Below are 27,455 nucleotides of genomic sequence, written 5' to 3' on the forward strand. Positions count from 1 at the left end.
CCCCAAAATTGTGTCAGGAGTGGGAGACTGCTCACTTAAAAAATGTTTTCAGTGGCTGCTGTCACTTGCCTCACTGAGCTGTCCTGGTTTCAAGTTAAATATGAATAGAAATAGGCCTTTGCTGGTATTAAAACATGTAACAGATAAGAAAGTAAGGACTGTGCATCTGTATATTTGCAGCTACAGGTTTCCATGGTAGGATTACGAGGTGAGCACAGGATATGTTTCGTGTTTTAATCTTCTCTGGGTGTCAGGCTGTTCTGGGCACGGCGATTATGGTCTGGATCTTGCACTGTACCCCTGGGGTCTGCTACCAGTGTCTAACAAAATAACAATAAATCATGAAATAATAAATAAAACATAGCATTCACTGACCCTCTGCTCAGGTCTGTTTTGGAGCTCAGGTCTGTTTCTGTGGAGGAAATGTTGTTGAGAAAAGGTTTCCATAGTGGTTTGGAGGCTGAAAGCTGTCTGCTTTTTTCTCTGTGTGAATAATATAAGAGCATTTCATGAGTGGAAGAGCACTAGGAATGGCAGTGGCAGCAGTGCATACTCTGCTTGGCTTTAAGGCAACAGCATTCCAGCTCTCAGCACTCCATGAAATTAGCATTTGCTCACTGCACATTATTTGCTTTCACTTAATATGAAATGAAACCCATTAATGTGGCAGTGTTTGAGTACACACCTCAGAGGGAGGAGCTCAATGGCACGTGGAGGATAAATTTCACACCAGTGCCTGCTGTGAGAGAGCTGGGAGTGGGCTTGGGGGAGCAGCTTCCCTGAGTGCTCCTGGTTCTGGTAGCCAGCAAAGGTCTGTGTAGTGAGGGCTCCACTCTGAGCCCTCCTCACTGGGTTTCCTCTTTCTTACCTGGATCTCCAGTTTGGGGACAGCTTTAGCTTGTGCAGTGCTGTTTAACATGCTCTTCATTCTGTCATGCAGATGACCCGACTCCTTTTGGTAATTTCTCCTCTCACGGTGGGAGTGCTGTGAAAAAAGCCAGTACAGGCTGTCAGACCAGCCTTCCTAGGCACTGCCCATTTTCGGAGGCTCAGGAGTATAAGTTCTGTGCCCTCAGCACCTTTAAGTGCCTCCAGGGGATGTTATACAGAATCAGGTGAAATCTAGTCCTGCATGCTGATGGTTTTTCCTGTTTTCCCTTTAGGGCACTCATCTATATAAGCTGTTCCTCACTGGATGCTGAAGGCATCTAGTCTCAAGTGCTGCAGTGCTGTGCCTTTCCTGCCAGAGAGCCCAGGAGTGCAGCACTGCATGTACAAGGACAAAGCACAGCCCACCACTAAACTTGGGTTGGACAGACCTGGGAACTTGGACCCTGTCATTGAGCTGTGTAACACCAAGGGGTGCAATTCCTGCAGCCATTACTTGTGAGTGAGCTGTGAGGCTTGATCGTGCACCAACACTCGTCAGCGGTGCTGAAAACTGGATAAAATTGATGTTTTAGCTAAGTATGTTCCAACGTACTTCAAAATCTTAAGAATTAATCAGTGAATTGTCAGAGAGCTTCAGACTTATTACTTTTTAATAGCATTTTTTATTACTTGCTAATTATAAGGTGAAAAAGGTGCGAGGCACAGCTCGTATTATAGTTCCTTAAGTAAATTGGAGCAGAAGGTCACAATAAATTGAAAAGTTATTAAGTACGTACTTTGCTGGAGACATAATGCTTATCATTATAAAACACAGGAATACAGACACTCTGGGTTTTTTAATGTCCACAGATGGCACAAGCTAATTATTCTCATTTGTACAGCACCTTACACCTCTGTAGGTTTTTTTCAGAATGTTGAAAAACAGATGATCACGTCTGTTTTTGTAGCTGTGTGAGAGTTTTTCATTAACAAGATCAGGCAGGACCATCTGTGTGTTCTAGTAAAAAGTTTACCACCAACAGTGAATTCAAAACTTTCAAACAATGGCTGAATGCGTAATTTGTCATGTGTAGATACAGTGTGTTGGCTAACAGCCCGTGCAGCTTAGGCACAGGTTCCTGAATGCATTTCTTAGCTGTCTGGAGAGGGAAAAATGCCAGTCACGTTCTGCATTGCATTATTGACCAAAGAAGGTGTTTAGGTTTGTGCCTTTTATGTCACTACAGGCACTCACCTGCTCCACCCACAGGCACCTCATTCAACGTTGTCACTGGAGTGACCCCAAGAATGCTGGCACTGTTGGAGCATCTTTCTCTCCCCTCTGTACATGGAAATGTGGGAAGTAGCCAGGAACTCTAAGGGAGGGTGCAGAGGTAGCTTGACATCACAGATTGTGTGATTTCTCCTCTCCCACAGAGCCCAGCAGAAGGACAGGCAGGTCCATGCCCACCCTGCTGAAAACACACTGCACAGTGTAACTTCAGCCTAAAGAAAAACCTGATTGGTCACATTAATGTTCAGTACAGCTGATGGTGGAATACAATAATGTATGGAAGTTAATTGTCTGCTAACTGTGATTCCCTGAGTGTTGTCCCTATCCTTTCACACTTCCCATGCAATTTCCCCCTGCCTCAGCATTTTCACACTCCCTGGCTGCCTCTCCCACTTCTCTTGTCTTGGGTTCAGTGCAAAAAGCAGCCAAAGTGCTTGCAGGCAGCCTCATAACTTCATGCAGGACCTTGTGCAATACAGATCCCAGCTGCTCTCCATCCTAAGCTAGGGCAGCTGCCCCAAAAATGTGACAAACGCCATAAAAAACAAGCCCTTTGCATCCCTAGTCCAGAGTTGTTGAAGGTCTGGAGTTGCAAAAGGGATGGTTGCAGGGGGGGCACAGCCACGCTGGGGAGATGGTGCTCAACACAGGAAGTTAGGAAAGGACAAGAAATGGTGATAATGGATGGAGGCAGAGAAGTTTGGGTATTTTAATTTTATTTTGTCACTTGGCGATTTCTGTGTGTTGGACACAGCCTGGAGCACTGCTTGACAAATGCTCAGGAAATCAATGATTTCTAACCCTGATCACTATCAACTTTTCCAGTGTAATCGGTGGCTTGTGCATCTCCCTTGTGAAGTTGTCAGTGTTCGCTCGGAGGTTGTGTGGCTCGTTAGCTATGGATGGATATCGCTCGTTAGAGGTAGAAATGCGTCTTGTCTTTCCAAGGGAAACATTAACAATTCCACTCTGCAAATTAAGGGGTTCATTTAAGTCTCCTCCAGCATTCCCATGAAAAATTGTGGCTCATAACACGTGTCCTCAACCAGTCTTGTTTTCGCTCCAATCAGAGCGGATTTAATCTCGGAGTGATGTTCTTAAATGAGACATTGCCTTTGTGTCTGACGTAATTTAGGTATTTTGGAGTCTGCTCAGGTGGGATTTTCAAAAGTTCAGTACATGGACTAATTTCAGGTTTAGTTTTACTGAGAAACTTAAAACCTACCCCAGGCTAAAGTGAGGAGCTGCCGACATCAACACAGCCAATGTGAGAAGAAGCATCTGATGTTGCTTGCAGTGTTTTGCAGTTTGGCAACTGTCAGCTGGGTTTTCTTGGATGAACCATTTAACTTTTATTCTTCTCAGGTTCCCGATTTTGCAGAGAAGGAATAGTGATGCTTTTGTATCACAGAGAAGCTTTTCTGAGTTGTAATTAATGACTGGCATGTTTGGGTATTCGGGGAGGAAATCTCCCTTGAATTATTGCTTTGTGAGATTATTGTTTTTAGAATGGCATGTGAAGAATTTCTTCACATATATTTCATCTTCTACTGGTATCCTTCATCTTCCTTGTTCTATGTCCAAAATGTAATTATAAAACGTTCCCTTAGGAAATAAAAATTCTAAGTGGACTCTTTCAAGCCATACTCGAAATTTTGGAACGAGGGGGAGGGCTGCACTTGTTACTTCTTTTGTTACTTTATTTGTGCCACAGTGTTATTGAGCAGCTGCAGTTGTAGACACCATAAAAATAGGAGCTGTGCAAAACAAACACCAACATGTTGATCCTTGTCAGTGAGGGTTTGCCATCTTGGTGTAAGACAGGGCAAAATTGGTGACTTGAGATGGGCTTGGGGGGGAGTCCTCAGAAAGAAAGGCAACAGTAATCTTTTCCAAGCTAAATGATTCTGTGATTCTAACTCCTGCACGAGCAGCAGTCGCCCAGCACACCAACTCTATCTGCTCTAGCAGAAGAGATGTTTTAGGAGGGAAATGTGGAGGTACCCTTGCTGCTGGCCCACCAGGAACTATTCCAGAGCGATGGAGCTGCAAGGGAAAAAGAGCAAAGCTACTTGGCTGAGAACAAGAGGGGCAATTACCAAGGCTCTGGTGACATGGGAGTGGGGAGAAGTGTTGGAGGTTGGAGGAGTCAGACCCTGAAGGCTGCTGGGTGCAGTGGAGAAAGGGGATCCAGGGATGTACAAGGAAACAAAGCAGTGACCACACTGGTGGGCAGAACAGCCAGAAGGTGAGATCCTCACCGGGGGCTTGAACCTGGGCTCGAGCAGCTCAAGATAGCATTTATGAAGGTGAAGGGGAGAAAGCAGGGGTGAAGGTTGAACTCAGATGAGTGTAGAATTTATTTTTCTGATGATAGTCTTATTTTTGTTGTAAATATAGCAGGTTGTAATCCATTTTGCTACTCAAGCACCCAACCCCCAAACAGTGGTGGAATAATTCATTACTTGGCTGGCACATGATTTTGTTTTAAAAAATATAACCTTTAAAAATAATAACTGAAACATTTAGATGCATTATTCTCTAGCCATGGAGGATACAGAAGTTCATTTTCAGATTTTGCCATATTTTGGGGGAAAAAAAGTTAAACCTTCAGGATATAATAATGCCTCCTGCAATTTGGTATTTTTAGATCCACGTACAAAAGGTGCTTTGTTGCACATTTTGTCTTGCCCTGTGTCTGCATTTTTAATGATAGGTGTGCTTCCAGCCAGCACTCAGCTTCCTGCTTTCTCATTAAAAGAAGCACTAAAGACAGACCAAGGGTTACGGTGAGAAGATGAGTCACAGGAAGAAAAGAAATTGAGAGAAACCCATCCCGGTTTGACACTTGCTCTCTCTGTTACAACCTGAAAGGTGGTATTAGCTAAAGCATCATTCCTGTAGTTACCCAAAGGCATAATTGAGAATTATTTTGCGGGCTGTGTTCTTTTGTATTTTAAATTAATTAAATAAAAGCTATTTATCCGTGCATTTACACTCACTGGACAAAGGACCTCTGGTTACTTTTAACCAAGGTTCCCAGCCTTAATAATTGTGCTGTGAGTTGATCAATAGCCTGGTAATGAGCGAGCTCTCTGCCTCCACGAGAGCTGAGAATATTACTGTGGGTGTGATCGCTTTAACTCGGTATTGTGGGATGATAAACTACCTTTTAATAGAACATTAACATTAATCTAAACAAGATTAGTGGAGCAAAGCATTGTACGAATAAGCTCGCTCAATTAAAACAGATGGTCTTCCATGCTGAATCCCATTATGTTAATGGAGCCTCCCTTGCATGCCCACACACTCGGGCGTGAGCTCTCCCGTTCCAGTCGCAAGGAGTGTGGCACATACAAATGTGCTCAGCTTTGTGCCACAGCACTCCAGTTTTATCATCTCCTGCTCTAGTGAGAGCTCTTCAGAATTTCATATTTATCAAATTATTTCTGAATGATTAACACGAGATCTTTACATTTTCGTCTAATTACACGTCTGCCATTAATCTTCGCTATTTCTTTTGCCCCGAGCGTTTTAGAGAAGGTGGAGAGTGATAGGATTCAGCAATTAGGATCGGCTGTAAGCATGATTAAGGCTTCTAAAACCAGGGGAGAAGAAAAAAATCTAAGACTGCAGCAACACTAATGTGTAGTGTTAGCCAAAATTAATGATCAAACATTGCATCTTAGCGTCTTAATATTGTCTCAAGTAAAATGACTTTACATTTGGAGGTAACACATACAATCTAATCATTGTTTTTTCCCCCAGACAAGCTTCTACTGTTCATTACTAGAAGAAAAAGAGTTTTCTTGCATCAGTAATTATTTTTTTTCAGGGCAGAAACACAGCAAAATGGTCACATGTATTAGGAGACCTTAAGAGTTTCAGACTTTTTTTAATTCCTTGCTTTAAAGAAACCTCTTAAGGAGCAATTCATCTCTAATGCAGTCCTTTCAACCCAAATCAGCTAAATTAGAAGGTGACATAAACAGTCATGATTTGACCTTGTCTACACACACCCTGCCTTACTGCTAAGACAGAAGATAATATTTTAATAATCTAGCTAGCTAGAGCTAAGCAGAGTAAATCACTAAATACTGTTTAGCTTAAGTTGTAAGGCTTGGAGCTGGCAGGAAGTAACAGTAGAGTGTGTCTGCTCTGTGTTTCAGGTGTGAATTAGTTTTTGTGGAAATACTGTCTGGAGTATTCAGTCTGCCTGAAACATGTCAATCTGGATTTGGAAAACACCCCTGTAGGGTGTACAGATGCTGTTAATTGCTGATGGTCACTGGAAACTGGGTGATGGATACGTGCACCACTGCTCAGTCCACTGTGACTTGAATGTAAACGAAATTTAATGTGAAATAATGTATGACTGACAAGTCATTAACTGTGGTCTAAAACCAGCTAATATGCCCATGGGAGTGCTGGCTTTTCATTTCTAGGGTTTCCATGGCTGGCTTTTCCAGAAGTGAGAGCCTCAGATGTCTCCAGTTCGTAACTCGGAAAGAGCAATTTTCCAGTAAAGATAAATGAACAGTAAATCACAGGAGAAAGGAGGAGGTGTTTCAGATGGGAAAGTCTGTTCCAGAGGATAAGCTTTCTACCCTTAAAGCTCACAGAGTTTGCGTGATAACGGGTAGCTCATGAAGAAATACCCATTCAGTTCCCAGTAACAGGGGCTTGGTCCAAGTCATCAATCATTGTCAGAAAGCAGCAGTGCCACACGAGCACGAGGTGTGGGAATTGAACTGCAGAGAGATCACTCACTGATTTCTCTTGCACCAACTGAGCATAACTGAATGGGATATTGGTCCTTTGCTGCTTAAGCAGCCAGAAATAACAGGGTAGAGAGGGAACGTATAATATCACCCTCCAGAGGGGCGTTGTGTAGTGCAGATACCTGAGGGAGAGGGCTGCCTAAGCATAGGACAGTGTTTTAAACAAGGCAGCCTGTATTTTTCATTCTGAAAGTGCTCGTTGGGTGGATCTTCCCTAAATGGCTGCATTCCTCCCCACTGCCTTTTCATTTTAGAGCTTCAGTCCCTTTGCTGCTGGAGGAAATAAGTGGTTATCAAGCCAAGTGTGCTGCAGGTCGGCTCTGTGCAGGTGTCCTGGCCACGTGCACACAGAGGGGAGCGTGTCAGCATGTCAGCATTGCACTGTTGCACACCCCAGACTCCATCCGTGTGCAGTGGTGGAGGCTCCTGGGGCAGCTCCATCACCTCATCCTCACCACATGAGATCAAGGTCCACAGTGTTTTGGGAGGTGCATTCACAGGGGAGAGTCCTGTAGAGAAGAAGGACTTGCCTGTGGTAGTCAGGTTCAACAAAAAGATTTGCTTGGTTTTGTTTGATTTTTTTTATAAACGTTCAGGAAAGCGTGAAGGTTAAGCATATGGAACTGATGGTGTGGCTGGTTGGGGTTCAGTGGAGCTCAGTGTCTGCCCCCTCCTCTGTGTAATGACCTGGCTGTGAGATGGGGACACCACCCCATCCACAAGGACGATGGCAAATGGCTAATTGAAAAATTTTCAGCATAATTAATTTGTGCATGTAAGTGCAGGGACTGATCACCCAATGATGCCTATGCTTGAGCACAAAAATAATCAAGGCCACCTATTTCAGCAGTGGTATCTTTAAAAGCCCAGGCCCCTGGTGTTTCATACAGACACAATATAGTTGTTGCTGTATCAGTGAACCTGGATCAGAAGGGCTCCTCGAGATTTGGATGATTTTTAGAAGGTAATTCAGATGACAGAGTGTGAGCTCTTGCTGGTTATTTACATGCAAGAGAAATAGAGTAATATTCTGTTCTGACAACTGCATTTCAAACAGTGATATGTTCTTAGTACAAGACTATTTATCAGAAACTTCTGGACATCAGAGTAATCAAAGGAACAACTGGATGAGCAACAGAAAGTCTCATCAGGCTAAGTGAGGGCAGTGGCTGGCGAAGTTTTAGTGGCATTCTATTTTTACAGAGTAGAAATGTTGTATATTGGAGCTGCAGAGCATTCCTCCTGGGTAGCTCCTCTTTTCTTTGCTGGCTTTTCTTGTTACTTTTTCTATTTGCCCAATAGTCTGGGTGAGCTATTCATGCTTTTTGTTTTAAAGGTCAGAAATGTCATTAAAACTATATGAATTACAGACTGGCGAGTTTCTTCAAGACTGAAGTTTCTTACTTCAACTTTTCCCAAGTTTTTTATTGAAAAAAGGTAGGACATGGTTAATTTTAAGCAGGCATTTTGGTAGGTTGGAAGTTTTGGATTTGATTAATTCAGGTATAGCACCAGGTAATAGGTGTGAATTTGCTGGTTGATGTACCACATATTATCACTGCCCATATGGAGCAAGAGGAAAATTTAGGAAAATTTCATATTTCCAGGACAATTTAAGGAAACCTCTGCCAATCTCCATCGTATAATCTGTTATTAGGTCAATTCACTCATAATATTATAGACATTAAAGGCAAAAAAAGAAGAAAAATTTCCCTTGCAAGCTGAGTCAATAATATGAGCCATCCCTATAAATGAATATTTTAATGGGTTTATTGGAGTCTATCCATGCAAGTAAATTTTGTAGAACATCCTGATTCTTGCATAAAGGGAGTCTTTTTTTGTTCTTTGGATGGTTGCTGGTTGTTTGTTTTCTTTCTTATCACATAGTAGAAAAGTAATGTGATTACTGAACAACTTGGATTAATTGGAAAAACCTGAGATAAACAAGTGCCCATTCTTCCTCATCTTTGCATATTAGCTTAAATTGAGACCTGATCCAGGATGAATAATTAAATAGTAAAAATTAAAACTTGTGGTCATAGCACTGCAGTATAAATGAATGCACACTTGTTCTGTGCAAAGATTTATTTTAGCAGTTAGAATAAACCTGAAGGTGTAATTTCATCACGTTACTAACGGAGTGTTTACATTGAGCTAGACGTCCCTGACAGCAGTAGTTGACAGTCCTTACTGAGGCCTGCTCTTGAAAAAACTGCAAATGTGTGACTGGAAAGTGTTGAAGTGCTGCTACCCATGGTGGTAACGGGACATAAGTGCCAGTGCACTGTCCTGGGGTCAGTGCCAGCTGCGCCCTCCACATCCATACAGAGAGGATGAGTCTCCAGCTCATGTGCCTTCATCCCTCCGTGATCCCTGATGCTATATTGGGGTTGTTGTGTCGTTAGGATGTTGTTCATAGAATCACAGAATAGTGTGGGTTGAAATGGACCTTCAAGATCACCTTGTTCCACCCCCCTGCCATGGGAAGGGACACCTTCCACTATTCCAGCTTGCTCAAAACCCCATCCAACTTAGCCTTGATATCCCTGTAGTTCATAAAAGAAGTGGGAATCAAGGTTTGGTAGGGCTTTCTTTGCTACCATTCATCACACTTGTTTAACCTTTAAAAGATATCAGCCAGTCGATGTTTCTTTTTCAACCCATCAATCAATAAATGAAAAATAAAATTTCAGCCTCATAACTGACTTTTATGTCTTTAAATGGCCTGACTTTTTGATTTCAGCTTAAAACTCTCACAGTTGAGCTGGTGTGAAAGGGGACCAGGCGGCACAATGATGGGCAGTTCTAAGAACACTTCCATGGAATATGGTATTTTTTAATCATGTTTCCCCTAGCAATTGCTTCAGAATGATAAGTAGTGGATGTCAGTGTAGATTTGGAGGAAGAGAAGGTATCTGTTTACATGCAAAACTTTTTAATTAAAAAATAGATACAGAGCCAAAATATTTCTTACATTCCTGTTGCTCTACCTGGAGGGTTTGTTGGTCTGCAGATGGCTCAGCACGCGAGTCACGCTGTGTGCTGACACTGGGGGAGGGAAAACTCAGCTCTCAGCCCTTTTTGCATTCCAGATTTCAGCAGTTCAGACATCTGGGGCAATTTCTGTTTTCCATCATATTCCCAAAACTTCTGTGCCATGAGTAGGACAGGATTCTGCCTCAGTGCTTGGACCTGAGCTGCCCAGTCAGTGTGTTGGGCTTGTGGAGGTGACGTCTGCTGGTCCTCCTGGAGGGTGCTGTGAACGACCACTAAGCGTTTTCAGAAGACTCATCATTTAATAGCAACATTAGGACATTTCAAGAAATAGTTTTCAGTCTTTTTGTAAGATGGGGGAAAAAGGTTGCTTGGGTTTGTCACATCCCTTGTTTCTTACAGAGTTGGTTTTGATGGCTGATGCAGAGGCAGGGAGTTCTGAAGTTTGCAAGTGGTATTTATTTATTGCACTGTATGTTCTGTTATGGTGGTAGTTATTCAATCATACAAATTAAAAAGTCACTTTTAAATCAACTTATTCCCAGAAAGATCAAGAGTTTCATTAGGGAAAAAAAAAAAAAAAAAGCTTAGACAAAAAAAATGTCTCAGGAGGAAGGCTTCCAATGATTGCATTCCTGATTGTATTCTCTTACCCAGGGGAGGAAGAGTGTTCTATTCTTTAGGTACAGTCTGGTTCTGTCTTGTCTGCTGAAGAAGAGAGGTGCTTTAAAATGAGGACATCTGACCACTGTAAGTGGCTCAACACCCCCCAAAAAAACCTTGGAAGCAGTCAGAGTGCTGCAGTAATGAGGGATTTTTATCTGCCACCACACTGGTTAGGATGAGAGGCAGCAGTCAGTTCTGTACTGTTTTCTTTAGGGTTTTATTGTAATAGAAAGCAACTTCTTTAGTCTCATACTAAATCAGGTAAAGGCTTGCTTGCTAATCAGTGGTTTCAGTAGTGTTTTTACTTCATCTAAAAATTCAGTATAGGGATTTCCTTAATAAAGACCATATGCATATTTTTAAGTATATTTTTCTATTTTTAGAACGAGCTTTCATTTGTAGTTAATAGTGTAGAAAAATATCTAGATGGATAAAACAAATACAAATATAATAGTTACAAGATCTACTCGTAATTAAAACCCAAGGGGAGTGAAGACATGCAATAAATCAGAGTTTATATGAACCAGATGTTGTCTATTTTAGGCAGTGGTGGAACTCCATGTGGCTCTCAGAGGTGAGGCTGAGTCTTTGTGGACAATAAAATATGCTTTTCTAACAGCACCTGCTTGGTGCCAGAACTCGCACACCTCTGTCATTTGCTGCTCTTCAGCCTAAAGGTGGGCTCAGTTTAGCCATCCTGGTTTAGCCATCTGCAGTTGGATAGTTTATGAAGCTTGAGAGTTTTAAAAAGCTTTAAAATGGAGGAAGAAAGAATTTATAAAGAGAATCATGCAGGTAGTAGATGCTGCTGGTGAAGAATGGCACTCTGTGTCAAAGAAGCGTGCGTTGTTGTAAGCCTTTTGCAAAACCAATTATGTTTTAAAAGCAAAGTGGAGAAAAAGAATCTGATATATCGAGGCTGATGCTATCTGGGCTCAGGAGCAATTTGATCATAACCCTCTTTATATCCGTCTCTTCCGCTGCTGAAGTTCCCTACCTTAAAATGAATTTGTTCTGAGACTACTCACTGGGGGAATCTAAACTGGTCTTTGCTATCAGTGATGCGTGGTGTAATGACATTTTACTGCTTGTCTTATCCAGCACGTCTGAGGAATCCTACTGCTAATTGTTGTATTATTAGCTGCCCGCACAGCCCTGGGGGAAGAAGTGGCACTGGCGCTGGTGGGGCTGAAATGCTGTGGAATGGGCTTGTACTGGGTGAATGAGAGACACATCCCTCCCACAGCAGCTCCCCACTCGTTGTCCCCTTCCAAAACGTGTGGGGAAACACAGGCAAGGTGGGCTCTGCCCGACCGCCGGCTCTGCGCGCGGGATGCTGCCCATAGGTGGTAAAATGCAGATTTTATTACAGCAAGACAATATTTTCCTTTTGGATTCTGGGTTTTGTGTGCTTTTGGAAAGCATTTGGCAGCCACAGCAAGTATGTTTACAAAAAGAGCAGAACTGGTAAAGTTCAGGTTCGTGTTTGGATTCAGCCCCAGCAAACTGAAGCTGAAGCTGTGCCAGACGTTTGAAGCTGCCAGACGACAGTTCATCTCAAACAGAAAGCTGAAGAGGGGGAAAGAAATTTGTCAAATGTATTCCATGTGGAATTTCAGGCAATTTAATTTGATTCACTACACTCTGAAATGTCTTGGACTTCCCTATTGTTTCTTTACTTTAACACTAAATTTGATACCTTCTGGGATCTTCAGTGCTTTGTGCTGCATTTGTCACGTTCTCTAATTTACTGGCTTCAGTCTCTCTCTGTTTTAATTGAAGGGACTGAGCCCTGCAAAAGTGCGTCATGAAATTTAAGGTTGGTAGTTGAATCCTGAAGTCGTTCTTCAGGCGAGGGGAGGGATGCCTTTCTCTTGGATACTGCGGTAGAAGGAAGGGTCAGAGGGGGTGAATGTGAAAGAGGAAAGGGAAAGTTACATTAAATCTCATCCCTGTGACACCAGCAGCAGCAGCAGCTGAGCTCCATGGCTGCAGGAATGCACAAGGTCTGTTCCAGGGTGGCTGCAGGGGCCAGGAGGTTCATTTGGATTCAGTGATGACCTCCACCAGATCGCGTGGATCTGGGTTTTATTGTGATTTTGCTTTTCCAGTTAATTTCCTACTCTGTGGGTGAATTTCCTGTGGAGTCAGTGGACACTGGAGTCCAGCCCCGGGGCAGGATGCTCTGGCTCTCTGCAGCTGTGCAGCCCTGCCATCTCTCAACTTGCCCCATGTTTGTTACCCACTCAAGTGCAGTTTGGGCATCGAGGCCACTTTTTCTCATCCTGCTCCCTCTGACCAAGTGCCAGAAGCAGAATCTGGAGCCTCCCTCTGTAAATAAAATGCTCTGAATTTTTCCAAATGTCAAAGCACTTGAGACCACCAGGTACCAAGCAGTGTTTTATTCTACATATTATTTATTTCTCTTGAAACCTGCAGACTTGTGTAGATTACAGATGAAGGTAAAGGACTGCAGCTGCTTTTCGAGCAGGCAGAAGAGCAGAGGTGCACAGCAGCTGCTAGTTAAATATAGCTACCCTGCCTTGATTCTTCCAGTTAACAAGTCTTCCATTTCTAATATTCTTGCCTGAAACATCTGTTCATTTCCTGCATTGTGATCTGCCTCCCTGGACCAGCGTATCTCCACACCTAAGCTGGGCTGAGGGAGATGAGAACACCCAAACCCAAAGCTGTCGGTGTTTACACACAAGTCAAATCCACAAGGAGTTCAGTGTCTTTACTGGTGTGTCTGATATTTTTTTTCCCCCCTGACATGTGCAGCCTCTGTTTCGAGGTGTTGAGAGTTTGTTTGTTTGAAGAGTGTGAGGAGAGAGGAGCCCGAGGCTGTCTGACACGGCTGCGGTTGGAGCATCTCTTTCAACTTCTTTTCCTAGGCTGCAAATGGGCTCTGTTCACTTTTTTTTTCCCCTTCACTAAAAATCTTCCTGCAACTCCCCATGTATTTCAAATGCAGTTCTGGAAAGCTGAAAAGAGATCTGTGACTGAGAGGAAACCCCACAGGGCTGCCAGATCTCTGTCTGTGGAGAAGGTGGGAGCTGGCAGGGGTGGTTGTGCAGGAGCTCTGTGTCCTTCCCACCACTGCTCCCAGTGTCAGGATGTTCCTGGTACCAGCAGGGCTGGGCTCTCTGCTCTGCCTGGGAGTGCTCCATGCATCACATGGAGTTTCCCTCCAATACAGCCTCAGCCTCTCAACAGCTTCTTCCAGGGATGAAGGTACGATGGGTGGGCAGCTTTTATGACCTAGAGATTGCCCTACCATTACCCAGGCTACTCCCTTTATAATTATCACCCCAAGCTACCATACAACCTGCAGTTTTTCCCTCAAGAAATGCTTAGTGGTGTTTAGAATCTTTTCCCACATAGGTAGTTTGACAAACATGGGAGTGTTGTGGAAATCATTAGTGCTAAGAGTAAAACCTCTGAATAAAGCACCTTGGGATTTATGTAGTCAGTGCTGGTAATAATAATTAGAACATATCCTGCTGCAGGTAACTCCCACAGCTTGCACTTTGCTCTGAAGCTGAGAAACTCATTGATTAATCCATGGGGTCAATCAGTCCATCTTGTTTGGAGAGTTAATCATAGAAAGCCCATGCACCAGGACCGAGAGTGAAACGGGTTTATTTACTGGTGCTTAATCAGAGAACCCAAACTCTCCTGTAGAGTGGTGAGAGGTTTGTTTCTACTTAGCCTTTAATTGTAAAGTGATCTCATTAGTGCCATAGTGAATCTCAGTACTATTCTGCAGACACATGGAATTTAAAGAAGAGCAAAAACCAAAAATGTTTGCCCATAAAAACTCAGTATCTGCCAAAACGTGTGGTGCAGTTGGTATTTGCAGAATTACACAAGCTAAGGTCTCTTTATTCGCCTTGGAATCTGAAGCTGCAACATCAGCTGCACATCCCAGTGGCTTTCAGTCTACATTGCTGTTGAAAACAGAGGAGGACTGTCATACTGAAACTACTAGGACAGGTTTTTGTCCAAAAGTAAAAATGTCTACTGGGAACAACATGCAGTTACTATGGCATTTACCAAAGAAAAGCGTAACCCTCAGAGTTAGCCCGGCCCAGAGTACCTCTTTGCAGAGGACTTCAGACCATATAATTGTCCTTCTTATAGCCTCTGTCATCAGTGCCTGGCTCAATAGTTAGTTAACCATTCCTGAAATGTCTCAGTAGGGTTGAGGAAGAGTAAGTGGATCTCAAATGGGCAATGAAATCCAGAATAAAGCAATCCTTGCCAAAGGAGGTGCTGGAAACCTGGAGGTGAGGTTGCACACCCACAGTAAAGCCCTGAGCATGAAAACGTGCAAAGCAGTAAAAATTGTCTTTAACATGAGCACCAACAGATGCAGGACCATGTTCCTGTGCTAAAGAAAATGCTTGAATGTGAGTGCACATCCTGCAAATCCAATTGAAACTCACTGCCCTTTGAAATCTGGGTTGTATCTCTCTGCCTTTGTGGTAGGAAGCTTCTGGCTTGGTTGTAGAAAATGGGGGATAAAAAGACTCCTCTTAACCCAATGCTAAATACCAGGAAGAGAATAGAAGGGAATATTCCCTTTACTAATACTTGTTTCTAATCAGATAAAAATAAGTGACAGTGTAGGAAGAATCCTTCTACTGACTGCCAGAACATGTCGATTTATCAAATTTTTCTACCGTTGCTCTTTTTTTTGAGCTCACCTCAGAGCTGACAGTGTATGTTTTACAGTGCAGCAAGGTAGATTGATTGATCCTAAATAGAAAAGCCTTTGGGGTCTCGAGCTGATGTTTTAGCTTCAGAAAAAAACTGAGTAAAGCATGTTAATGTAGAGAAAGGAGCCTGGTTTAATTGGACCAACTCCTGGCTTCCTGAAAATTAATGGCTGGCTGGCTGTTGCCAGAGTGATTCATCTTTTCTATCATGTTCTACAGTCCTTCTCTCCAGGGGTCTGTACTCCCCTCCAATTCCAAACCAAAAGTGAAATATACTTCTTCATTTTTTCTTCCTTAAAAACATGTATTTTAGTTGAATTGGATTCCAGTAAATGAAAAATAGCGCAGGTGGGGATATAAAGGAGGCAGTCAGTGTCTGGGAATTGGGGTTTGTTTACTGTAGGGCTGGTTTGGTTTTGTTTGCATGGAATTTAGATCTTTTTTTAATATGCTCTCAACTCCTCATTGCTACTGGCTGACTGTACAGGTGAGAGAATGACTTCTGAAAGGATCCCTGTTTCAGTCCACTGAAATGTATTGTTCCTTTTCATCTGGCCATGGAAACAGAAACTCTGTGTAAGCAAGAGCTGATAAAAGGGAACATAAAGCTGGAAAAGGTGTCAAAAGCATTTAAGTGGCTCCAGAAATGAAAAGATGACTTATCCATGTAGCTCCATCAAGCCAACAGAAATACTTTTTTTAAAATAAATGACTTGTGCATGAACAAGGTTTGCCATTTTCCCTATAAAACCTCCAGTCCTGGCTTTGTGGAGGCAAAACAGCTGCAGATGAACACGAGGCAGTCAGGAGTTCACCAGTGTGAGCCTAAAACCTACATGGATAATTTGGTCGTGGAGGGGGTTGAACTTCGGAATTTAAAGAGGGGAAATTCAGAATGTACTTTTAAAGGTAAAATACTTCTATGTGCCTTTTGAAATCTGTCTTAGTTTCTGCTGGAGATCGATTGCTGCTCTTTCGGCAGTTCTGAGGCGTCACAAGTTGACTTGCACATGGAGGGATTTCTAACAAGCATGTAATGGGTTGGGAATGTCGTGGATATTGTATTACTGCAGATTCCAAAGAGGAGGATTCACTGTAACTGAAGATTACAAGAAGATAAATAAAGAAAGATTTTGTTTAACATAATTGCATATGGTAAATTGTTATGGTAATTTACTATTATTCTAGCAAGGCAAATATTAGCAGTCATAGCTTAGAGATCATAAATAATGCACTGGAAAATTGGATGTAATGTTTCACATTGACTTGACATGTGAGAAATAGGTAAAATTGCAGCAGATTCCTGTGCCATTAATTGCAAGACAATAACATTAAGAACATGCTAAATCATGGTAACTGTTTTCAGGAGATGATAGGCTGTGGGGCAGTTCATTAATTCTTTGAACTCATTCATTATTTTTGTTTTTTACTCCAAGAACACTTGATGAATAATCAATGCTTTGTGAAGCCGAGGGTGTGAGCATGCACATTTTTATATACATTCATATACCAACCAACACACATCCATTTATTTCCAACAGGTTTTTGTATCAAAGCATTTTTTTAAACTGTATACTCTTAAACTCTGCCACTAGGGATGTGTTTATTAGTCTCTGAAGCAGCTATTTGAATTGCTGGTTTTACCTTCTACCAGTAGGGTTTGGTTCTCCCGTGGTGCTATAAATATTAAATAAAGACACTAAGAGTTTATTAGTGTGATATCTTTTATGGGGACGTGGTTGAAAATGTAACCTATAAAGTTAGTAATGGGAGGATGAAAATTACACATTGTCTCTATCAGGTTTTACAGCCATCCTTTTTTCCTATTTATGTGTTGTTTTTCTTGTACGGAAGGAGAAGGGCTCTGAGCATTTTATTAACTGCAGGAAGCAAATCTGGCTGTGTATTGTGTGCTAGTATGGGATTTACTGTAAGCAGGAGTGGGATAGAAACAGGACTCTGGACTTACGTAGCATTGTGTGTAAGTGCGATGGCTCAAGTCAGTTTTAATTTCCACAAAACACTGAAACAGCAACATCTCTGAATTCTTTCAGAGGGGTCAAAATGCCTGTGGTACCTGGACAGATCCATCCTTTTAATACAAGAGAAACAAAATAGGACAAGGTAGGACAAGAGAGAACAGCCTCAAGTTGCACCAGGGGAGGTTTAGGTTGGATATTAGGAAAAATTTCTTCACTGAAAGGGTTGTCAACCATTGGAACAGGCTGCCCAGGGAAATGATGGAATCACCATCCCTGGAAGTGTTCAAATAACATGTAGATGTGGTACTTGGGGACATGGTTTAGTGGTGGGCCAGACAGTGTTAGATTAATTGTTAGACTCAATGATCTTAGAGGTCTTTTCCAACCTTAAAGATTCCATGATTCTGTGAAAATCTTCTCGCCTCCCTTTCAGCGTTTCCCTTTTGCAGACAAGATATTTTAGCCACAGAATTCCACCATGGATTTATGTTTGTTCATAGGACTCCATTTCACACAACAATTGCAATAATAAGTTGTGTGACATTCCTTAATTTTTTTTTTTTTGTCCAGAACTAATTTGGAAATATACAGCAGTTTGTAGGGATAAGGATCTGCCTCTGTTTGCTTTTTGGAAGTGCCTGTGAAGGTCCTTTTTCCACATTTATAATTTTTGTCCCTTGTATGTGGGCAGTGTCAGCTGGCAGTTTGAATTTCAGGACTCAAATCCCAGCTTTGCTCGACGTTTCCGGTGTGGCCACAGGGAATTCACTCAACTGCAGTTGGTTCCCACTGCTATAAAGTAGTTTTCTCACAGAATCACAGAGGGATTGCGTGAACATAAAGATGCCTCGAAAATGTGGCTGTGTAAAATTTTATGCTACATACTTACTTTGTCAAATAAATGCAGCTTTCCAACAAGGCACAGCGAGCTCTGCTTCCCATTAGCACTTAATGGAGAAATCACTTTGTTGAGGCTGTGATGTGCTCACAGGGCGCATTTTTGTGGTTGACTGAACGGTTTCGTGCCTGTTCTTAGACAACAGGTTCCTATACACTAAGGGCATGTTTGGGTCTTTTTAATTCCTGGTGTGGTGACGTGCAGGGGATTGCTGGCCAGGGCTGAACCCCCTGCAGAGGCCGGAGGAGATGGATGAGTGCAGGCATTTGGGAGCATTGGGCCGGGAGTGCCAGGGCAGGAATACAAGTGATTTGCTCATGATCACACAAAAGGGACATTTCTGTACACGCTGAGGACTCTGCAGGTTACCCAGACATCTGAAATTTCCAAAGGTCACAGCTAAGCCATCCTCACCTTAATGGTGTTCACAGGAGGGGTGGATTTGGCAGCTTAGGTTTATCACGGTGCGCCGGGTGTAGGGGAGCTGGTCAAGAGACACAGCTTGAAAAGCAGATGGATCCTGCTGGAAATAGTGGTGTGTATTTGCTGCTTTAAAGTTCATCAGGAGAGAAACATCTTTGCAGTGATAATCCTCCAAATGAAGGGACCTGTGTCCTGAACTGTGGGATGATGCCCTGCCAGGGGGTACATCCTAATAAATGAGTATTATCCCTCCTGCTCTTCCAGCCCTGTGCAGCTTGCCAGAGGGAGCACTTTTTAATGGACTAGGAGAAGTTAAAGGAGAATCTAGAAGGATAAGGCTAAAAGCGAGTTCTTTGGTTTGTACCATTTATAGTCCCATTAAATTCAGTATATTTCTCAGACATTTGGGGGGCAAGGAAGTTCAGTGTTTTCGTACATCTTTCAAGATCCTCACTTGATCATTTGACTCTGTCCAGCCAGCTTAACAAGCTAAATAATAAAAGGGAACAATGCAAAACTTGTTGAATTTTTTTTCACCCTGGGTCTTTTTTGAAGAAAAATACCATTTTTTTGTCTCAGATGCCCCGCAGTTTGCTGCAGACTCCTGCAGCTTTCCTGCCCATCACTCAGTACCTGTTTCAACGTATCATATTGTTGTACTTCCTCCTTTCATAGAGCAGCAATTAAAAATGATGAGGGTAAAGGGTTAAACCTAAAAGCCTGCTAATGAGGGTGCCTTCTTGTTTTTTCTTTCATCAGGCATTAGATGCTGCTTTCAGCATAAGCTTTCGATAAGCATCACTGAACATTTTATCCAGCGTGTTTTAAAAAAGTTGGGGTTTTTTACCATCCTGTAAAAATGATAGATGTGTGACTCTGCTGTTTATCCAAAATCCTAATTACTGATGCTGCAGCTTTTAAATGTTAAATTCATGCAGCGTTCTTTAGGCTTCAGGCTGGTCAAAGAAAGATTGATTTGTGTCCACAGAGAGTTCTAAGTCTAATAAACACAGCCAGTGTTTGTTTGTTTATTTATTACATTATTTGAAAGTCAAGAGTTGCATCAACTGCAAATTACGTAGACTTAGAGATTTCTAAAGGAGAAAAGGAAAAAAAAAGAAAGGCAAAAGTTGTCTGCTGCTGAATGAAACTTTAATTTCAGTCTCTATGAGAGCAAAGAATAGAGGTAAGAGGTAGAATTTGAAAACAGGGATAAGGCCTTCTTTCCTTGAACTATGTTATTTATTATAGAACAATAGCTTGATTCTTTTTTCCCGTATACCCATACCCATATATTTGGGAAAAGTATTTTATATATAAATTTGTATAGATAAGGTATTTATTTATAAGATACTTATAGTGTATTATGTGGATCTCTGTGTGTGCATATATATATATATGTGTGTATATATATATGTATGTATAAAACAGTGCATCTCACTAGTCATGTAAAATCCCAAGGAATAGTTTTCACAGAGCAGCAAGGAGGATAGTTTAGGATTTCTAATCACAGAATCATTTAGGTTATAAAACATCTCCAAGATTGTTGAGTCCAACTTTAACCCAGCACTGCCAACCCGGCACTAAGCCATGTCCTTGCAGTCCTGTGATGGAAGTGTGAGCAGCTCAGCTATCCTGTGTTTTCTCTGCTGTGTATAAACAGTACCTGGAGCAATAGCAGCAGCTCTGCCTGACAGCAGCTGAGCATGGTCATCTCTGGGTGTTTGGAATCCCCTGCAGAGCTGCCCAGGTGAGCTGTGGCCCCATTGCTGCCATGCAGAGTGACTCAACACTATGGAATCCTCGTGTCCTTGAAGCCTTTCTGTGCTTGCAGTTCCTAAAGGCTCTTAGGAGAGGAGCAGGCTGTGCTAATTCATTGCTGAGCATTCACCCACCTGTGCTACCTGAGAGGAGCAATGTGGAGCAGAGACGGTGCGTGTTAAAAAAAAAAAAAATGAAATTAGACAATTTCTCTCAGGATTTTCTCCGTCTCTAGTCAAGTTTGTTTTAAACTAATGGAAGTAATTAGCAAGTCACAGAGGGACTTTGTCTACGAGGTAGCCATTTTTAGATAATGGAGCATAAAAGTCGACACAGTGACATATGACACCAGAGCAGCATATTGGAGCCACGCGCTGTGTCTTAAGCAGATGTTTAAATACTTTGAATACTGAAATCACCACATACACATATAGGAAGATTGTTGTGTTTTTTTTCTCTCAGACTACTGGTACACTGTAGGGCTTTCTTTTAATCTCAGTAAAATCAAAGTAAGCTCTGAGATGTTTTTAATGTGCAGTCATTATCACTCCTTTCTCTCTTCTTCAGATGTCTTTCCACATATGATACGTGGGTACTTTGAGAGGTAGGGATGGGAGTTGTGTTCTGCATGGCCATTGCACAGCAGAGGGGTGCAGCAATGCACCAGCTCACGTGCCAGGTTTCTAACAGCACTGATGGCATAGAGCTGAAAATAAATAACATTTTAGAAGTGAAGCACTTGATGTGTTTGCACATATTTCTTGTAGCTGTGAATTCAGGGGAGATCTGCAGAAATTCCTGAGAGATGAAGGCCATCTCCCAGCAGGGTGGTCCCAGGAGGAAGGGGGATCTCCCCTCACAGGTCTCTGAGGCCATCCCAATTCTTGTAGGTGCCAGTAAACCTTGTGTGTTTAACCTCATCCAGTGCTTTCAGATTTTTTATATACTGGATAACTTCATCCACCTTATTTTTTATGAATCAATGTATGACACTTGCAGTTTGTGCCCAGCAGTTGCTGCAGCATTAGGTAACACTTCCCACCACACACATAAAAATGTACAAATGGGATCCAAATAAACACACAGCATAGAAAGCCTTTGTAAGATGTACAGTCATGACATGATCACACCCTGATTAGTGAGGGGTGCAGTTTGGTGAAGGAGGAGAAGGATTTTCTCTTCTTCCACTGCAATTTTCTCCTCGTTTCTCTGTATTTGAATGGTGCTGGGGGGCTTTGGCAGCAGGGTGGCTTGAGCCGTTTCCTGGCTGTTTTTTCTTTCAACTATGCCATCCTTTGGATTTTTATTTAAATCCAGATTAGTCCTTGATTCAACTCAAAGCAGCACTGCAGAGGAGTCAGTTGTGGTGTGGGGGGAAAGTAATGGTTGAGCTACAACTGTCTCAGGAGCTCTTCTCACCTGGACTGCCACTGCATCCCTTCTCCCACCACAGCCAGTCTAGGTAGGATCTGTCCAGCCCAGCTCTTCTTCTGCAGGAATTAAGTGCCTACTGAAGCCCCATCAGACCTGGCCAGCAGGTTTTTCCTTGTCTCAGGGCAGGCTGGAGCATTTCTGCTGAGCACTCAGCAGCCACAGCGTGAGAACCATCTAACGATCTGAGCTGGAATGCTGTACATCCATTCTCACTCACTTGAGATGTTTTTACGGGTACAATATGTTTGCCTTCACCACATGTGTGTTCCGCCCCGTGGATTACTCAAATGGCAGAAAGTGTTTTGTTTCCTGTGTTATTAGCTGCAGGTTCAGTTTTGATCAGATTTGTCAATTTTGTCATATAATAGAGTTTTTGTTTTTCTGTCCTAATGTATGTGACATGTTTCATAATGGCAATAAAAATAGTTTTCAAACTAGTCTGTGAATGACTTTGTCCAAAAAAAGAGGAAAATAAAAATATCGGCGACTGGGGAGCTTTGATCTGACAGAGTAGGCTTTTAAATGGCACATTATGGTTTTTGAAGCACAGTTTTACAGTTCTCCTTCGCAGTAACTGTAGCATGTGAAGGGTCAGCCAGGGTGAGAACACAGCTCAGGGTGGGAGTCCAGTTCCAGCAGCAGATGGGTGCTCCAAAATGGTTTAACTTTTTTTCTGTGTTTAATTTTTTTTGTTGTTTTTATATTTCTGATAATGGAATTGTTATGGGCTTTTGAATTTCAGTTAAGAATGTGCAAATAGGCTATATGGTGAGTAGGTTATTGAAGGGTTAGGGAAATAGAGAACATTTCCTGAAAAAAAATACCCACAATGTGGGTAATAGACTCCAGTTGAATTTAAAAGATAATGGCGACAAGGGAGAAATCCACTTGTAGAAATGGGGAACAGCTGTGTTTGAGATCTAATGAAACTGTATCAAATACTTTAAAAATGGCTTACAGCTCCTTCCCTGGGGAACAGAGATAAAGCACAAGAGCACTCCTGAAAGGTCGAAGAAACAGTTAAATCATTTCCTTGATGGTTATTAGAGATATAGAAGACATCAGTGAAAATTAAATGTCTGAAACTTGTATTTGATTGCTTTCCTTATCACGCCAATCTCACACATTTCTTCCATCTCTTACTCTCTGTTCTAGTAAAATTTAATAACTGTGCTGGTAACAAGGGAGTTCGCTATGAAACCAACAGCCTGGACTTCAAGGTGAGGGCGGACGGGACCCTGTTCGCTGCCCACCACGTGCAAATGCCCTCGAAGCAGCTGATCCTGGTGGTGACGGCATGGGATCCCCAGACCCTGGGCAGATGGGAGGCCATGGTCCGCTTTCTGGTGGCAGAGAAGTCCCAACACAATGGACACAAGGTAAGAGTTTTTTCAGAGCTCTTTTTCTTATTTCGTTCTTCCTTTGCCCCAAAGTTTCGTGCGGCGTCGGAGTGTTTGTGTTGCCTGGTCTGTGCTTCGTAAGGAAGTGTCCAGGTAGGAGATACCACAAGCAGCATCCAATTTCTTGCAAATGATCCGTGAACCTCTCTGACAGAAATGATTTAAGGTCACCAGTGAAGGAAGTGGTTTTTAAGTTCATACTTTTGTATTTTTAAGTGACTGCTTGGCTCTGCTGTACACTGCAGGGTATGTACATCATGTTTGCAACTCACTGCTAACAATCTCTCTTGACTTTAAGTAAAACCTGCAAATGAAGGGTGCAGAGTCAAAGTCAACCATGATCTTGATGGTTGTAAGTTCAGATTTCTTTTGTGACAGCCCAGACCTGGAGTCACGCACTGGCTGCTCTGCCATGCTGCCAAGACATCTTCCTGGTTTTCACAATTATTCCTTTCACTTGTGAGCCATCTGCATAGCCCTGCAGCTTCCAGAGGGGAGATTTGGGCTTGTTCCTTCCAATGCAAGGACAGGGAGCATTGCTGCTGCCTGATAAGGAACACATGCTCACACGTGGTGCAGGCAGCGAAGCACAACGTGGCACTGCAGTGCCAAATGTCCCCTCTGCTCAGTGCCAGCACCTTCCCTTCCCCAGCCCTGACAGTGAAAAGCCAGTGCCATTCAGTATGTCAGACAGAAGGTTACAGATGGTTTCTTTCTGCTTTAGTTCCATACACTCAGCTGAAAAGCAGGAGGGGTCTGTCCCTGCCCAGCAGTCTGAGAACGGCATTCCCTCAGTTAAATGCAGGGGTGGGCTGCACAGAACCATTGGAATTGGGGGGCTGCTCCATGAAAACACATTTCTTCTGATCTGCCCCTTGAGTAACTGTCTCTTTCCTACCTCTTCCATCTCATTTTTGGCAGCAGCAGTTCACCTTTTAATTTTCAGCGTTAGTCTGTGCTGAAGATTCTCTACTACACTGAGTAAATGCAGTTATCTTGTCTGGTGCCAACTCCAGCAATGTAATGCTGGGCTAGTTGGGTGGTTACATTTAGGCAGGATTTGGCAGGGAATTGTTTAAAGAGCTTGATTTATTGCTGGATCTTGAAGGCCTGCAGAGCAAGGATGAAGGTGTGTGTCCTGGGAACAGTCCTGTCTCCTTCAGGGACAGGAGATGTCTCTTGGCTGTGGCTGTAGTTGGGATTAATGCAGCCCAGCAATGATCAAAATAGCAAGAGTGACCTCTCCTTTCTTCCTTTCTGCAGTGCTTGGACAGAGAGGGCAGGGCACGATGGGGAAAGAGGGAAAGACTTTCCATGTCATATTGTTAGAACTTCACCCTGTGAGTCTGTGCCATTTGGGAGAATTTTTGCCACATGTGAGACAAAAAAGAAAAGACTTGGACAGACTTAAATCTTGCAGCTACCCAGTGGACTGACCCCTGAGTTTTTGCATGGCTTAGAGTCATATAAATACACTTCTGCTGCTCTTCAGTAAGGCTTGGGCTTGTGTAAGATATAATTAAGCCCTGTATGTTATGTCAACTCTATTTGCCATTTTCTAACCAAAGAAATACTGCTTCCTTCTAAAAGTAATTAAATATTGAAGGAACAAAGTAAGATGTCTTATATACTGCTTTAAATTTCTTCTCAGTGTGGCAGAAAGAAAACTAAATAAGCACACATTTCTGTTTTAGCAGAATATTTGCTTGGAAATTCATCTAATGTTAATGTAAGCTGAACTCTGGTTGAAAAGAGAGAGGGCTAAGCTTCTTAAAATTCATATCCCTGCTTTCTAAAAGCCTTATTAGTGTGTAGTTTGAGGCCGAAAAAATACGGAAAACAAGACTAATGACAAGGTCATAAGCAGTTTCATGGTGGGTCCCTATAGCAGGCATCAGACTTGTGTTTTATTTAAATGCTGGTGGTTTTTGGAAGCAAAGTAATCCTTTGTTTGCTAAAGAAATAAATGTGATTATGAGATTATTTTAAAAAATAATAGTGTTTATGGCAAAAATAACACCCCCAAACCTAACAATATCCAGTTCAGTACGTTTCAGGCCGTGACCCTTATGTGTTTGGTGCCTTTTACTAGAAGCAGGTTTCACATTTGGGTTTGTATAGTATAATATGTCTCAAGCACTACTACATATTTTTTTTAAAGACATTCCAGACTGTTGTGTTATATTCAGGATATGGAGATGGCAAATATGGGAGAGAAAAGGAGAGGTGACCTGAGAGAGAGGGTGAGACCAGATCTCTGTTGAGGCGCATCCGTCCATTTCTGTTTTACTGTGTAAATTTGTGACTGATTTCATGAAAATGCTGAACAGTTCCCAGACATTAAAAATAGTTGGCATAAAGTTTGCTTACCACACCTGTTTGTTGGCACCTACAGCACGAACAAGTCCTTGTGCCTTGCTCACCCATCCTCTCTGTTTCTGTGGGCATCTCCATGAGCGACGGCCCCCAGCAAGGGCAGCACCACTGGCCCTCTGAACCACCTCTGGAAGGATAAATCAGAATTTAGTTCACAGTTATCCATGGATTACAGCTTCATGAAAACCAGCCCTCCTGGAATGGCCATTATTAGACATCTGGGTTATTGTGGAGGTTATAATACAGAATAAATGTTATAGGAGTCAGCATTTTTGGGATACTGGCTGAGGTTTTGGGAGACCAGGAGTGAACCTACCTGCAGTGGAGGCAGTGGCTACTTTCCAGGAGACCATGGAGGATTAAACCCTCAATAAATGATCCTTTGGATTTGTGATCCTTTCTTGTCACAATATGTTAAGACTGGAAATCTGCATAATGGGCTTGGGAGAGCTTTGGTGGTGGCCAGCATGGTTCCAGGGTGGGAGAGTAATTCAGGATGGCTTTTGTCAGGATAGTCCTCCCCTTGTGTGCTTTCATTGCAAAATCAGAGGGTTTGGTGGCTATACCTGCACCTCAGATCCCTCAGCTGTGCATTGCTCTTGGTGCAAGCTGATATTTTAATGATGAGCAAGCCAATACAGTGACAAATTCTCCTCCTTCATAGGGTTGGCCTTATAAATGTGCTAATTGCTTTAGATGCTTTAGAATAACCTGGGAAAACCTGCCAATTTCAGCAGTAACCACTGTAATGAAAGAATTCCAACTACTAAAGTGGCATGCTAGTAGGAAAAAATGATAGCAAAGAAGGTAAATACTTCAAAAATATATTTTTTGATACATGAAGCATACATTTCTGCTCCTCCCCAGCCAACACTTGAATGTAAACTTTTTTTTTCTGGTTAATACAAGTGATGTTAGTAACTCTAGAAACTTTTTTGTTCAGTCTTGCAGGAAACCTGATAGCAATTCAATTAGAAAATGCAAATGAGGTCACATATTTCCCACAGGAGTGCTGAATTACCCCAGAGGAAACTGAGCGATATTCTGGCATAACAATAAATACTTAAGATAAAGTTTCTTCTACTGTTCTTGTCTGGCTGCCTGTTCTTGCAATTGAAAGTATCAGTCGAAGCTTTGGGTATAATTTGGAGAGAAGAAAAGAAAAGAAGAGAAAAAAAAGACGAGAAGAGAAAAGAAAAAAGAAAAGAAGAAAAGAGAAAAAAGAAAAGATGAGAAGAGAAAAAAGAAAAGAAAAGAAAAGAGAAAACTATTTTATAAAATAATATAAAGTCTTTGTGGCTTGTGTCAGCATTTATGAAAGATGAAATTGACTGGGATAATGCTCCAGAAGAAAACAACATAAAGCCAAGCTTTACTTATCTGGAATTAGCAGTCTTCTTTTCTAAGAGTGCATGCTATTATTTTGAGAAATTGAATATTGATTCAACTAGAAGTCAAAAAATGAAGATCATGTTTCTGAACAGTGACATTGCTGAGGACTTCAGTTTTCAGAGTGTCCTCTTTTTTAGTTGCAGAAACTCAAGTCTTCCCAAGTACATGAGTAGATATATTGTGCCATTTGGGCTTCACTCCCCCCCGCCCTCAGTGTCCATCAGTCCCAACTCTTCCTCTTCATTCCTTGCTAATCAACTTCCTTCACTCCCTGGGTTGGCTTATCCCATCTGAAGTTTTGGTCCTCTCACTCATACTGCTTTTTTATTTTTCAGTCCCTGCATGTGTCTAAGCGTGTTAAGGCACATCTGGCAAATTTTCTTCTGTATTTATGTATCTGTTTTCCTGTAGTTCTCACCTCATAAGTTAAAATCAGGATCATAGAAATAAAGCACAGAAAGGA

The 27,455-nt window shown here is 42.2% G+C and overlaps 1 protein-coding gene across 1 annotated transcript in view; it reads left to right on the plus strand.

Annotated features, from left to right (window-relative positions):
- The window catches only part of CDH4 (cadherin 4), a 426,465-nt gene that overhangs the window by 233,614 nt on the left and 165,396 nt on the right, over positions 1-27,455 (plus strand). The window contains exon 3 of the mRNA XM_027646096.1: positions 22,980-23,203. Within this exon, the coding sequence (XP_027501897.1) occupies positions 22,980-23,203 (224 nt within the window). The remainder of the gene's footprint in view (positions 1-22,979; positions 23,204-27,455) is intronic.

The sequence above is a fragment of the Corapipo altera genome, unplaced genomic scaffold, assembly GCF_003945725.1.
Source record: "Corapipo altera isolate COAL_440 unplaced genomic scaffold, ASM394572v1 64, whole genome shotgun sequence".
In the NCBI taxonomy this organism is placed as follows: Eukaryota; Metazoa; Chordata; class Aves; order Passeriformes; family Pipridae; genus Corapipo; species Corapipo altera.